General features: G+C 37.2%; 1 protein-coding gene across 1 annotated transcript in view; it reads right to left on the reverse strand.

The window, feature by feature from the left end:
- The window catches only part of DNAH5 (dynein axonemal heavy chain 5), a 197,793-nt gene that overhangs the window by 119,095 nt on the left and 66,035 nt on the right, over positions 1-12,663 (reverse strand). Inside the window, exons 30-35 of the mRNA XM_069492049.1 lie at positions 10,587-10,740; positions 8,929-9,092; positions 7,239-7,395; positions 4,088-4,300; positions 3,185-3,409; positions 1,621-1,793 (exon numbers count right to left, since the gene is read on the reverse strand). Of these exons, the coding sequence (XP_069348150.1) occupies positions 1,621-1,793; positions 3,185-3,409; positions 4,088-4,300; positions 7,239-7,395; positions 8,929-9,092; positions 10,587-10,740 (1,086 nt within the window). The remainder of the gene's footprint in view (positions 1-1,620; positions 1,794-3,184; positions 3,410-4,087; positions 4,301-7,238; positions 7,396-8,928; positions 9,093-10,586; positions 10,741-12,663) is intronic.

Here is a 12,663-nt window from a genome sequence, read left to right on the forward strand (position 1 = left end):
TGGACCAGAGACCTGAGACAGAAGAAGGAGGAGAGATTTAAAGCATGAAAGAGACTCAACCCCCCGCTGCTGGCTTTGGAGATGGAGGAAGGGGTTGAGAGTCAAGGACTGTAGCAGCCTTCTGAAGCTGGAACAGCCCTTGGCTGACAGTAAGAAAATGGGGTCCCGGGTTTAATAACCACAAGGAAAGGAATTCTGCCAACCACCTAAAAGGGCAGGAAACAGATTCCCGCTGGATTCCCCAGGAAGGAACGCAGCCCCTGCTGACACCTGGTTTTAGTCAGTGAGACCCGTGTGAGGTTTCTGATGTACAGAACTGTAAAAATAGTAAACGTGTGTTGTTTCAGCTTCTAAATTTGTGGCAATTTGTTAGGGCAGCAAAAAATAAAAACGAACACCAAGTGCTTGGAGTGAGTTCAAAACAAACCAGGTGGAGAGAAATTGTGCTTTCGAGGGATTTTGACGGGAGCGTAGGAATTGGAAGGAAACTGGAGCCGTCACAGTAGGGTTTTCTGTGTGGAAACATTGCACATGTTTGTATGTTGATGAAAACAATCCAGTAGAAAGTGAAAATTGATGCTGCGCCCAGAGAGGAAATCGTGGTTTCAGTGGAGGTGTTGGCTTTGGATGGCAGCGCAGATGATCTGTCTGGACAACCAGGAGAGAAAGAGACTTCGTGGGGAGAGGGGCCCAGGTTAATGGACGTGGTAACGGAAGATGAGTGCACAGTCTCTCCTATGACCTCATCTGTCTTCTCAGTAAAGCAGGAAACAAGGCCTTCAGTGGAGAGAGAAGAAGGGAAGGAAGTACTGGAGGTTTGAAGGAGAGGAGGTGTGACATGACCCCGTATGTGTTTCAAGGGAAATTCCTATTTGGCAACTCTTCACGCTTTTTAAATGAATAGTATTTTTAATTGACATGTCATCATTACATGCATTTATGGGGTGTGGTGTGATGTGATGTTACATGCACACAACGTGATGCAATAATAGAGATTCAGCACATCCCAGAACAGAGAATATACAATGTGGCTGATGCCACAAAGTTCAAATTAGACTAAGAGAATTACAGAGTATCATTCCTGGAAGGGCCCTTGGAGACAGTCTAGTTTATCTTGCAAATGAGGAGACTGAGTCTAGGGAGTTTGCAGTGACGCTCTCACTAACACCTCCAAGTGCCCGGCCAGGTGCCTGTCCCTGCTTTTCACCTACATTGATACTCAATTTCTTTCCTGCTAAAAAAAAAAAAAAAAACATCTAAATTGTTTCTCAGCAATGAAAAGGGTACTAAAGCAGCCCTCAAGGCCCACGGTGATTTGTACCTAGTGACACACAGCAATTAATTCCCATTGTTACTCATTCAACGTCCACAGATACATTTAAACTTCGTCTTTATAAGACTGAAGGCAAAGGAAGAAAGGTCTGTTTCAGTCACAAACCTAATTCCCAGATGAAGACACAGGTGTAAAGCTAAAAATACTAGACTTCAAAGGTCTTAATATCAAAGAGCCAGTAAACCGTAAAGAGACATTAAGCAAAAATCCCCTGAACAACCAAGAGAATAAAAGCGGCAGGGGAGGAGGGGAGCAGAGAGGCTGAGGCATCAGAATCCTCCCGTCACCTGTCTGTGAGTGGCGTTATGACAAGCCTGTCAGTGCAGCCTAAAAATTCATTCTGGTATATGAAAGCCACATCTGTGATATGAATCATCATCTTGTCAGAATCTTCATTAAAATAAAATCTGCACTGTTTCAGCCACTCAAAGTCCGTAGGACTCTTGATATGCATGTGACACTGAAATTCAAAAAGTATACGTTAGAACTCTGATGAGAATCACTTATTAAACATACACATTAGCATTCATGTAGATCATAAAGTGAAATAAATAGAACTCAAAGACAACTCAACTAGTTCAGAGACGTCAACCATATCACCAGCCTACCCATTCATTTACTGATCAATAAAAAGTAAACTGTAGAAGATATGGGGAAAGGAAAATTCAAGAGCAACCCCTAGTTATTCCCCTCCCATTTAAATGGCATTACATGTTTTAGTAATAAGATATTCATTTCTTAAATTTCACCCTGAAATGCCCAATACCATAGTCCTAGTCATTAAATATAATCTATGAAAAGCATGTTTTGGCATACCAAGACAGAACTAAACAATCTCATTAGGAAAAAAGGCGTCTCTTAAGATTATGACAAAGTATACTGTTGAGTTCTTTTTCTAATCCATTAATTACTTTTCCTAGTAATTACATGGGGCCAAAATTTCTAACATCTAAATGACAGGTTATTGCCTAGCAATGCTTTTGTCTGAATTTTTCAGCAAATTTTAAGCCACTTTAATCATTTTTCTTTGACAAATAAGAACTAAAATTACCCTGAGCCCTTTATTTCTCAGAGTGGTAAATAGTGTGCTTAACTATTGAGAGGAGATTAGCACACAATAGCTTGAATGTGCTGCCTTTATTTCCATCACATCAGCACCAATCTTTCATAATCTTTTTTACATAATGGGGTAAGACACAATCCAAAAAATTATTATGAAAATAAGAGCTTCTTGCTTCTCTTATCTGATGTTATAGTTTACAGTAAAGGACAAATTTCATTTCATTTCTTTTCACATTTCCCATTTCCTACAGCTACTAAACTCTCTTTTTCCACTCTATTCTCTCCTTAAAGGCAAAAACCTGCATGACACCTGAATGTCACAAGCTATATTAGGAAAGACCATTTGCAATCAATGACATAAAATGTAGCAAAACTTGTCAAGGATGTGATTTTTCAAAAGGTCCTAAACAGCTCCACTAGCAATATTACTAATAATTTCTGTAGCAAGAAACCGGTGATCTTCAATTAATAGCTAAAAGGAGAAAAAGACAAATGAAAGCTTTTCAGGATGCTATATGACATTTTAACATTAAAAATAATCACATAAAGAATTGTAAAATAAAGTCTAATTGCCTCAGTAACACCTTAGCATAGATCATCACAATATGACTGACATTTCAGTTAAGGACTGAAAAGAAAATCTGACAACGAGCTCTGATTATGAAGATGATTCTTTGCCTGAATTTAACCTCTTCCCTGAATTCAATCAAACTAATTCTAGTGGGTAAACACAGATAGCGTCTAGGATTTGCTTTTCTGGATATGCCACAGCATTTATAAAGAATTTACCAGCTCATCAAAGATATCCCGTTGGTGCACATGAATAGTAATCAAAGTCTCGTATTTCACCCGTTCTGTGGAACTCAGATCCTTCGTGGTGACATCTATTAGTGTGTTTAGTAGCTCCAGGAAAGACTGATTGGTTTTCTGCATGATTTTTTTATCAAACTTGGCATTTCTAAGGGCTTCTTCTGAGTCCCGTGTCCATATCATTTGAATTCCTAATAATCCAACCTTACGGAAATAAAAAAGGGTTTATGAGTTTGTGTTGCATATTTACACATTTAAATAGAAAGTAGAACATAATGAATAGTTGTGATTATTATGAAAGTATAAAGCCTTGATTACATCCATGTGAGACCTTTTTTCACAACCTATGAGAACTCACTTCTTGTAGTTTTAAGTCATTTGCGTTTAAGTCACATTTCTTCCTAGATAGATTTTAAGTTTCTCGCAGGTAAAGAATTTGTCTTAAACTTGCTTTACCCAAACTAGCACTGCGTTTACCCAGAGCAGATGCTCACAAAATCTTTATTGATCACAATGACTAAAAAAATATTGTTTCCTGTATTTTATGCTAAAATATATTTTCATTTTTCTAGTAAACTATCCACTGGGCACATTTTTATGATTTATATACATTGTTACATAAAGATATTCCATTGGGAAAAAAACTGTTTTAAGTTAAAGAAAATATATCAAATATCTCTACAACCCAAATACACATTTAATTCTCTCTCTATATGACCATATAATCTGTAGTTGAAATCAATACAGTTACCTATACTTCGTGAAAATTTTAATATTGGTCTGGAGTTAAATTATAGCCATTTGTGAAGCTTACAATAGACAATGTCTGAGATTTAAGATGACTACTTTATAAAAAATACTTTCTAATTTCAATACACTGACCTGAGCAGGGAAGAATGAAAGAAATTCAATTAACTGGAAACCCGTTTCTTGAATATTTGCAGCTGCTTGGCGAATCACGTGATGTAATGAGGACTGGGATTCCTCTAAGAGAGAATTAAGCCAAACTTCCACATTGCCCTCTGCCATCACAGGTTTATCCAATTGAATCGTCTCGCCCTCTCGGGAGGAAACCGACAGAATTCGATCGTAGATCTATGTTAGAAACCAACAAAATAGCTATAGTCATATAAAAAATTTTTAAATGTTTACCTTTCCTCCATTCTCCTCTTGTAAATGTTATTCTTCCCATAGAAAGTGAAGCTACAGATTATAAAATACTGCATAAGGCAAGACATAATACAAAATTGATTTCAAAACAATAAAAAAGTTACCCACAAAGTCTAAAAGGGAATACTCAATCAATTCCAAATAATCTATATTGTAAGGGGGAAAACATTTTCTAAAGGAAATATTTAATACAAATGTGATGAGAAAAAAAATCTCTAAGCTTTCCCTAGTGAAATGAGACTCTCTCAAAGCTTGTCATTCCACACCACAAGATTATCGAGTTGACATTAGCAATAACCTAGTCAATATGATCAATGCAAACCCTTTACAAGGTAATTCCAATTCTGTACCAAACCTGGTGCTTTTTACAGGAGATCTTGGTTGCACATAATGTTTTCTATTTCAAACCCAGCTCCTGTTCTGGTCTTTCACTTCCATTCCCATGCAGTAAGACAAAATGAGAATAGCATAGTACTTGGAGTTCTAAGATACATTCCATGATCACGCACTGTTAGAGGAAAACATCTCTGAGACTAAATTTCTTGCCTATAATTAGCCATTAAAAATCATGCTTGCCCTGTTTCCCTACCCACCTCACACGTTGTTTCTGCCAATTAAACAAAATAACACGAACTATAAAGTAAATGCAAGTGTTTGTTGTTGTTTCTGTTCTATGGTAAAATGGAATATTGTTCCCTGGGCTCAGATTTAGTGCTGCACTGACAGAGTCCTCCTCAGCTGTGGACAGAAGCGGTCTAACGGGATGCTAATGAGTCTTCAGTTTCAGGGCCCTTCACTTACACGGACCCTTTCCAAGGCCCTGAGTGTAAATTTGTACTTATAATTTTATAAGATTTAGGACTCACACAACCAGGATCTGCCCCCTGTTTTAGAAGCCTTATGGCAGGGAAAATAAAAAACAAAAGCAATGCTATCTTAAGAAGTAATTGCTATGAAAAGAGGCTAAAAATCTGTGGCATTTCATCAACAAAAGAGGAAGTTTGAATTATCTTCAATGTACAACTCGAGACTGTGAGAAGCTTTGCTCCTGAACCATGAGATCATAGTGCTGTAGCAAAAGGATTTAAGTGAAACATCAGGAAGAACTTCCTAGTTAATTTAAGTCCCTTCCTTCAATGCACACGTCCAATAGATCAACAAGAAACAATGGTTTTAAACCATTAAAATCCATCCTATCTTTCCATCCTCTCTGTCCCTTCTGACAAGGCTTTTATTATAGCAGTTCAGCCTTTTCCATCCTGACTTTGCAATGGCTTTCAACACAGTTTTCCTTGGTTCCTTTCATTCCACCTCCTGCCCAGCACCAGAGAATCTTTCTGAAACACAAATCAGGTCACTGCCCTGTGTAAAAGCCTCCCATGGCCTGGCGTCATGTTCAAGATGAAGTAGAATTCCACAATGTGATGTGCTCAGTCTTTGGACTCCGGCCTGTCCCTGCTTCTCTCTTTGCTCATCGTTCCCTGTTGTGAGTTGAATTGTGAACCCAAAAAAAGATACGTCCTAGGCCCTGGCATCTGTGTGGTATCTGTGAATGTGGCATTATTTGGAAATACAGTCTTTGCAGATGCAATCATGTTAAGAGGAGGTCACCTTCTAGCCTCTAGAACGGTGAGACAATACATGTCTGTTGTTTTAAGCCACAGCAGACATAGAAAACAAATGCACTCACTCACATACACACACTTCTGACATCCTGGGCTGCCCACACCTCCAGGTCCCTTGAAGGTGAACTTCACCTGCCTGCTTATGTTCCACTCACCTTCAAAAAGTCAGTTCAAGTTCATATTCTCCTGCAGAAAGCCTTCCCTAACACCCCTATGCACCCAGATTAGGGCTCCCTGACAGGAATTCCCTTGAACCTTGTGCTTCATACAAGCACAATAATAACAATTCAAGTCCAAAATTATCAACATTTAATGGGCAAATTTCTCTTGAGTATGGTACTGCATAAAAATGACTTCAGTGTGAATCATGATGCATTCTTCCTGGGAACCCCGGGCCAGCATCATGTCTGGCACAAAGCAACAGGCTTGACCTTAACAACTGGTTTTTAATTGCTTATAATGGAATAGCTTTAACACTGCACTAACTGCACACTATAGACTCTATTTGTTTACTTCTCTGTCTCCTGCACCAGAGCCGAGTCCCTGGAAGCTAATCCCAATGTTAGGCATGACATCTGGCACATGGTAGCTCCTCAATAAAGTAAACTACGTGCTAGGATAAATAAATGAATGTTACTACGAGATTTGTATGAAGCACCAGAGGGAAACTGAACACAATATCAAATGGGAAGGATCACTTCGTTATGGAATTTTTAATAGAGGGATGGATTAGACAATATCTTTTGGCAGCTGTGCAAGTGTAGGCACCCTCAAGTTGAATGACCTTTTTCAGGTCCCCAGTAGTTCTGCAATTCCATAAACATGGAAGTGTAGAAGAAATTTCAATAAAGCATGCTGAAAACTTCTGAAATCTGATTTAAAAAATCAAATCACTCGGGCAATTCTGTTTATTCAAGACATGAGTTTATGAGCAATTGGTTTCTTTACCTTGTTGGATTTCTAAGTAGTTAATTTGCCCTGTAAAACCATAAATGCTACATGCAATGCATTCTTAATCACATTTAAGCTATCAATTTTTATTCAAATCTATAGTTCAGATAGTAAAATATTACCCAGTTCTGAAGGTAATTTGGACCCCAAAGTTTGTTCTCAGTTACTGAGCAAGAATTAATGGATATGAAATTAACCCTTTGTAAACACAGGGTCAGAGAACTACTTAATAAAGACCACTGAGATTCTAAGATGCAGTGATTGTCGGCCATGATTATGAAGTGCACCTTTTCATGGAACTTGACAGTTTTAATGTTGTCAAACACATTGAGCAAGTGGGCTTGTATGGTGTGGGAGTCCGATGCCTGTCCCAGAATCTCCAGAAGGGCAGGATCCGAGACAAAGAAGAACCGAGGGAAGCAAAGTCGTTTCTTCTCCAAGTATCTAAGAAGGGAGGAAAAATATCAACTTTTATAAACACACAAAAACTGACCATTCTAGGAATACATTAACCTGGATGGGGAAAAAGGAAAAACTGTGTGATAGTCTGATTTTCCCACATGATTTTTCAATACTTTTTGGTTTTTTCATTTATGAAGAGATTCCTCAAATAGTTATTCCATATTCTGATGGAGAAATTATTTTTTTTCCAAAATTGGTGGCAGAATTTCTTCATTTTTTACAAGTGCAATGTATACATTTTACTTAGTCTGGAAAATCTTGTGCACCCTTTCTAGAGAGCACTACAAAATACACACAGGGAATTTTTGCTTTGGTTTGGTGTGGTGTGGTTTGGTTTTGCTTGTAAGCACAGCACGCTGTGTCAGCTAAAGGCTCTATATAATTCTTGGAATTGTATCTTAAAGGGAATCCAATGAATCCAGTGTCAGAGCAGAAGCAAAATCCAGCTGTGAATGAGCTTCGTGGAGGGGCCTTGGCCCTGTTCTCAGCCTCCTGGAGTTCCCGAAATCCAGCGACCATGCCTATCATCAACTTGCTTTCAACTGCTTTTGCTTCTATATTTGCTTCATGCTATGGGGACTCCTTATGTTACGGATACATGGATTCTGTTACTTTCTGTAGCTCTCCAACTTCATTTTCTAGTGTATCTGGTTATAATTATGGTGTCTTAATCGTACTTTTTAGGGAAATTTTACCAACTTTTTAGAATTTTGAGTTTATTTTTAGTTTTTTAATTTCTACTCTTCCCCCATTATTTGCATTATTTATTTGTTTCCTGTGTAAAATTAGCAGGAAACATTCTTATTTCATAGCAGAAGAATTCTCTTCCTAGGAAAATCGAGTCTTTGCTAGGGGATGACGTGGATCAGAAACCAGAGCCAGCGGCACCCTGCAAGGGTGCGTGAGGAGCGTGGGACGGTTCACAATCATCATTTAACTTAAAGGCTCAGAATGAGTGGGTCTGCCTTAAGTCTCAATGCACACTTAGAATATTACTGTTTAACATATTTCTACTTATGTTATTTTATTTTGATTAACCAAGGGAAAAAAGATTTATGACTCTTGGAATTCACCAAGCCTACATATGCATAAGTGTGTGTGTATGTGTGTACACAGATTCATATTATATTATTTTTGCAAATATACCGACTACTTGTGGATACCACACATTGTTTCATATAATGAGTATAACAAAATATTTTGGTTCTACAATGCTTAGCCAAGAATAATATCAGAAAAAAATAGGTAGATTAATTTTAAAAGGCAGAAATGAATATTTTTAAGACCTTATCCCAGTGCTGGAAGTAGCCTTAAGTTCTGAGTCCAACATCAGGACAAATCTAGTAAGTATTTGGAAAGAATATAAGGCTGTAAATATTAGTTTTATCTGTGTAACAACTTTATACATGAATTAAGTCTTGGCAAAAGAAAACAAATTTGACTAATGCTACCTAGTCCCTCTGTCCCCTTTTGTCTCTAGGATACTGAGAGCTTTCAAAGGGCCAGGGCACTTACCCAGTAAGGGATTTCTGGCATATTTCCAACTGGTCCAGCAAGTGTGGTAACAGCTGCCCCAGGGTCTCATCTCCAACGCAGCACTGGACTACACTGGGCATTTCGTGGGCCCGAGTCATGATCTTCACCCAAGATTTATCTATATTGGAAAAGCGCTTGGCTTCCTATGAGAACAAGATAACAAACACACTGGACTTGAACACATCTGTGATCAGATCGGACAGAGTATCTCACATCCTTCCAGCCGAAGCTAGAGTTCTGACCAGTTCAGATACCCAAGCTATATGTACCTAATATCACGCAAGTACTGTTTAAATTGTTTTGGGGCCTTTTGCACCATATCATCCTTTTTATTAAGTAAGAATCTTTAGCCTAATTTTGGTACTCCCATTATGTTAAGTGAAAACAAGAAACAACTGCAAAAATCGTAACACAATACAAGATAATCTGGGAGGCAGGGACACTCTTATTTTTTTTCATGGGTTATGTCTAAATGGGGTAAATTTTCTATTTTTATGTTATGTTACATTAAGCATTAGATTTTTTATCTAATAATTCTAGTATAACTATAATATGGCAAAATATTTTTAAATAGTTGTTTTTGAGAAAAAATGGAAAATGCACAGATTATCTTGAGAAAGTAGTGATCATTTTTATTTTCTTCCTTAAAGCTTTCTGTATATTACCAATAAGCATATACTACCAAATATGACAGCAAGAAACTCCACTTAATTCCTTAAGTATTCTATGTGAAAGTTTCCATTAAGTCCAATTTTAGATTCTTCTCTATCCATCAAAAAGAAAAACATGCACTAATATAAAAGCAACAATAAATAAATAAGTAAAATTTTAATGTGTAAATACATTTTACTATTGGCCAAAAAATAGTCTGTCTTATAATCAGTTAACAGAGCTATCTTCTATAAATAACCTAAAAACTAACCAAAAAGAAAGTTAAGAAAACTAAGTGAAGAAAACATTTAACATAACCATGCTTCTAAAACTCAAATATATTGTTAAAATGTTATAATCTTGCAAATAACTTAAGGTAATTGAATAAGAATCCTTGAAAATTGGTTAAAATGTCTATTAAAAAATCTCAAAATATATTCCATAGATACCTGCTAAGATAATTACAATTTGTTAAGAAAACCATGCTCAACATCTTGAGAAAAAGGTCTTTTTGTTTTGGAGCTTTTTTCCTGCACATTTCTACCCCTCAATTTTACAGTACAGATATAATTGGTTATATTGTATAGTGTGCATTATTTCAAAATGTCAGTGGTATAAGGACAAATTATCCTACCATTGTCAAGATAACTATGCCATAATTCTACACCTTTCCAAATTCTACCTTGAAATTATCTGAAGAAGCATATCAATTATGCAGGCACTCATTCTTTGTTTTTTTTAACCCTGTATTTCCTGTCAAACCTCACAGTTTTGTATGATTCTTCCTCTCTGATTGTCACTCCAATCTTTATCACAATTCCTCACTCCCTTTGAAGAATAATAGCATTAACAAGAACAACAAAAGGATTTGAGGAGCAGGGTTCACTAGAGGTTAAAATACTATGGCATTTTTTAAGGGTGCATTTGTTCTTAGATATTTCTCTAATTTGAAAACCCTGATGAAATCATAAAGAAAAATCCAAAACCTTGGGCAACTGCTTGGCAATGTCTCCTCCCACAAAGACAGCTTCTAAATAAATCCACAAGTTTTGCACCGTCATCCAGCTCTCGATGATGTCAGTCGAGTTGGAAAGGTACTGCACCCACTTTTGAATCTGGGCTTTGAATGGCATATTGTACCTAGAATAAAAAGTATGTTTAGGATTTTGTTTTTGTTTTTGTTGTGTTACTGTTTTCAAACTAAAAAGGCTGCTTAACTTCTTAATTTTTAACATTTCTTTACAACGTTGATTATGTGGTTGGTTTTCAAAATGATGCAACCAAGTGATTAATCCATCACCATTTATTGGGCATTGTTAGTCTAATTTTTTTTCCTTTTGATCCAGATCATGGAGACGAGTGAGAGAATTATAATCTAAGGAGCATATCAGACATCAGACTTGATTCCACCACGCTGCCAAAGTAGTGTAATGCTGGTCATTGCTACTATGTCCAGGAGAGTAATATTCTCTCTACTGAGATTCTGTGGCTATACCAGGCCTCTTTCTAATTTCCCGCCCAATCAACTCATGTTTGGTGTACATGTGTGCAAGGTTGATGCCTTTCCCATAGGTAATGTATCTTCTCCTTTTTTCCCCTTGAGAGAGTACCAATGGCCTCCCAATGTCCTTTTCTCATTCTTCTTTATATAGAGAGCCCCATTTCTATGGGGTCCCATTTCTATGGGGGCTTCTAGCTACCCAGCTAAAATACTAGATTTCCCAAAGTCCTTTGCAGCAATGTGTGGTCAAGGAACTAAGTTTCATATCAATAGTTCTCAGCCTTAGCTGCACTATGGAATCATCTGACAAGCATAAAAAACCATAGCTGCCTGCCTGGGTCCCAGCCACAGAGACGCTGATTCAATAGGTCTGGGAAGTGCCCAGACATTGGGATTTTTAGAAGTTTTGTAAAGTTTGCTAGGTTTATCTGGTGTACAGCAAAGGCTGAGAACCACTCTTCTACATGAAATGTGAGTAATAGCATTGGACGCAGCGGGCAGCATGGAGAATAAGGTCACACCAGACAAAGCCTGAGTCCCTGATGATGTGGTAAAGTCCCCATCACAACTTGAATCATCTGCCCTGGGACTTCTTTTACATGAGAGAGAGAGAAACTTCAGTCTTGCATAAGTGATTTTGTATGTGCTGCTTCTGTTATTTGCAGTCAAATTCAATCATAGATGATTGTACAGCCTATCATTATTCTTCCTCTTCTCTTATCCCTTTATCGATCCCTCTAGCCCTACATAATATGGACTTGGAGCCATATTCTTGAATAAAATTTTAATTTCCATATTCATAATTATTAACCAAATTATTTTAATATTCCACAAATCTTCCTGAGTTTTAATGCTCTTTGCTACAATGTAGTTTCATAGAAACAGAGGTCTTTGCCTTATTCATCATTCTATCCACAGGACCTAGAGAAGCACAAAGAACATAGTAGATGTTCAGTAAATGTATGATGAATAAATGTTCCTCCCATAATTCTACCTGTAGATTTGATGCCATTAGTAAGAAAAGTGTTCCCACCACTAACACAGATAATTTTAACTTAATTTATGTGTGTGCCTTTTCTACCTCCGGAGGGTGTGTCATCATCCATCTATCCTTCATTCTGGTTGGGTATGAATAATAACCAAGTTCATTAAAACTCATCAAATCCCGAGAAATTCAAAAACTCAAGATTACCAATGGTCTAATTCTCTAATACCTAATTTTATATCCCAATGTTACTCAAATATACCAAGTAAATGCAAGAAAGAGAAACTTTTATCCAGACCATAAGAAGATGGTACCTCCTACATTAAAAGTATTGATACATATACACACCGGGTATTTTAAAGCTATAGTAGCACAGTAATATCTCACATCTCAACGGAATCCATGTTCTACACAATTACCATATGTTTGAGAAGATCCCGGTGAACAAAGAAATTATTTTGTCAAGTGCAAATGGAAGCAACGAACCAAAGAAGTGTGAGTTCACGTGTCTGTGGTTTGCATGTCCAAGATGAGATGGTTTTGCTATTACTGTCAATTAGAAGTTTTAGCCTGGCTT

The sequence above is a fragment of the Eulemur rufifrons genome, chromosome 17, assembly GCF_041146395.1.
Source record: "Eulemur rufifrons isolate Redbay chromosome 17, OSU_ERuf_1, whole genome shotgun sequence".
NCBI classification, from domain to species: domain Eukaryota; kingdom Metazoa; phylum Chordata; class Mammalia; order Primates; family Lemuridae; genus Eulemur; species Eulemur rufifrons.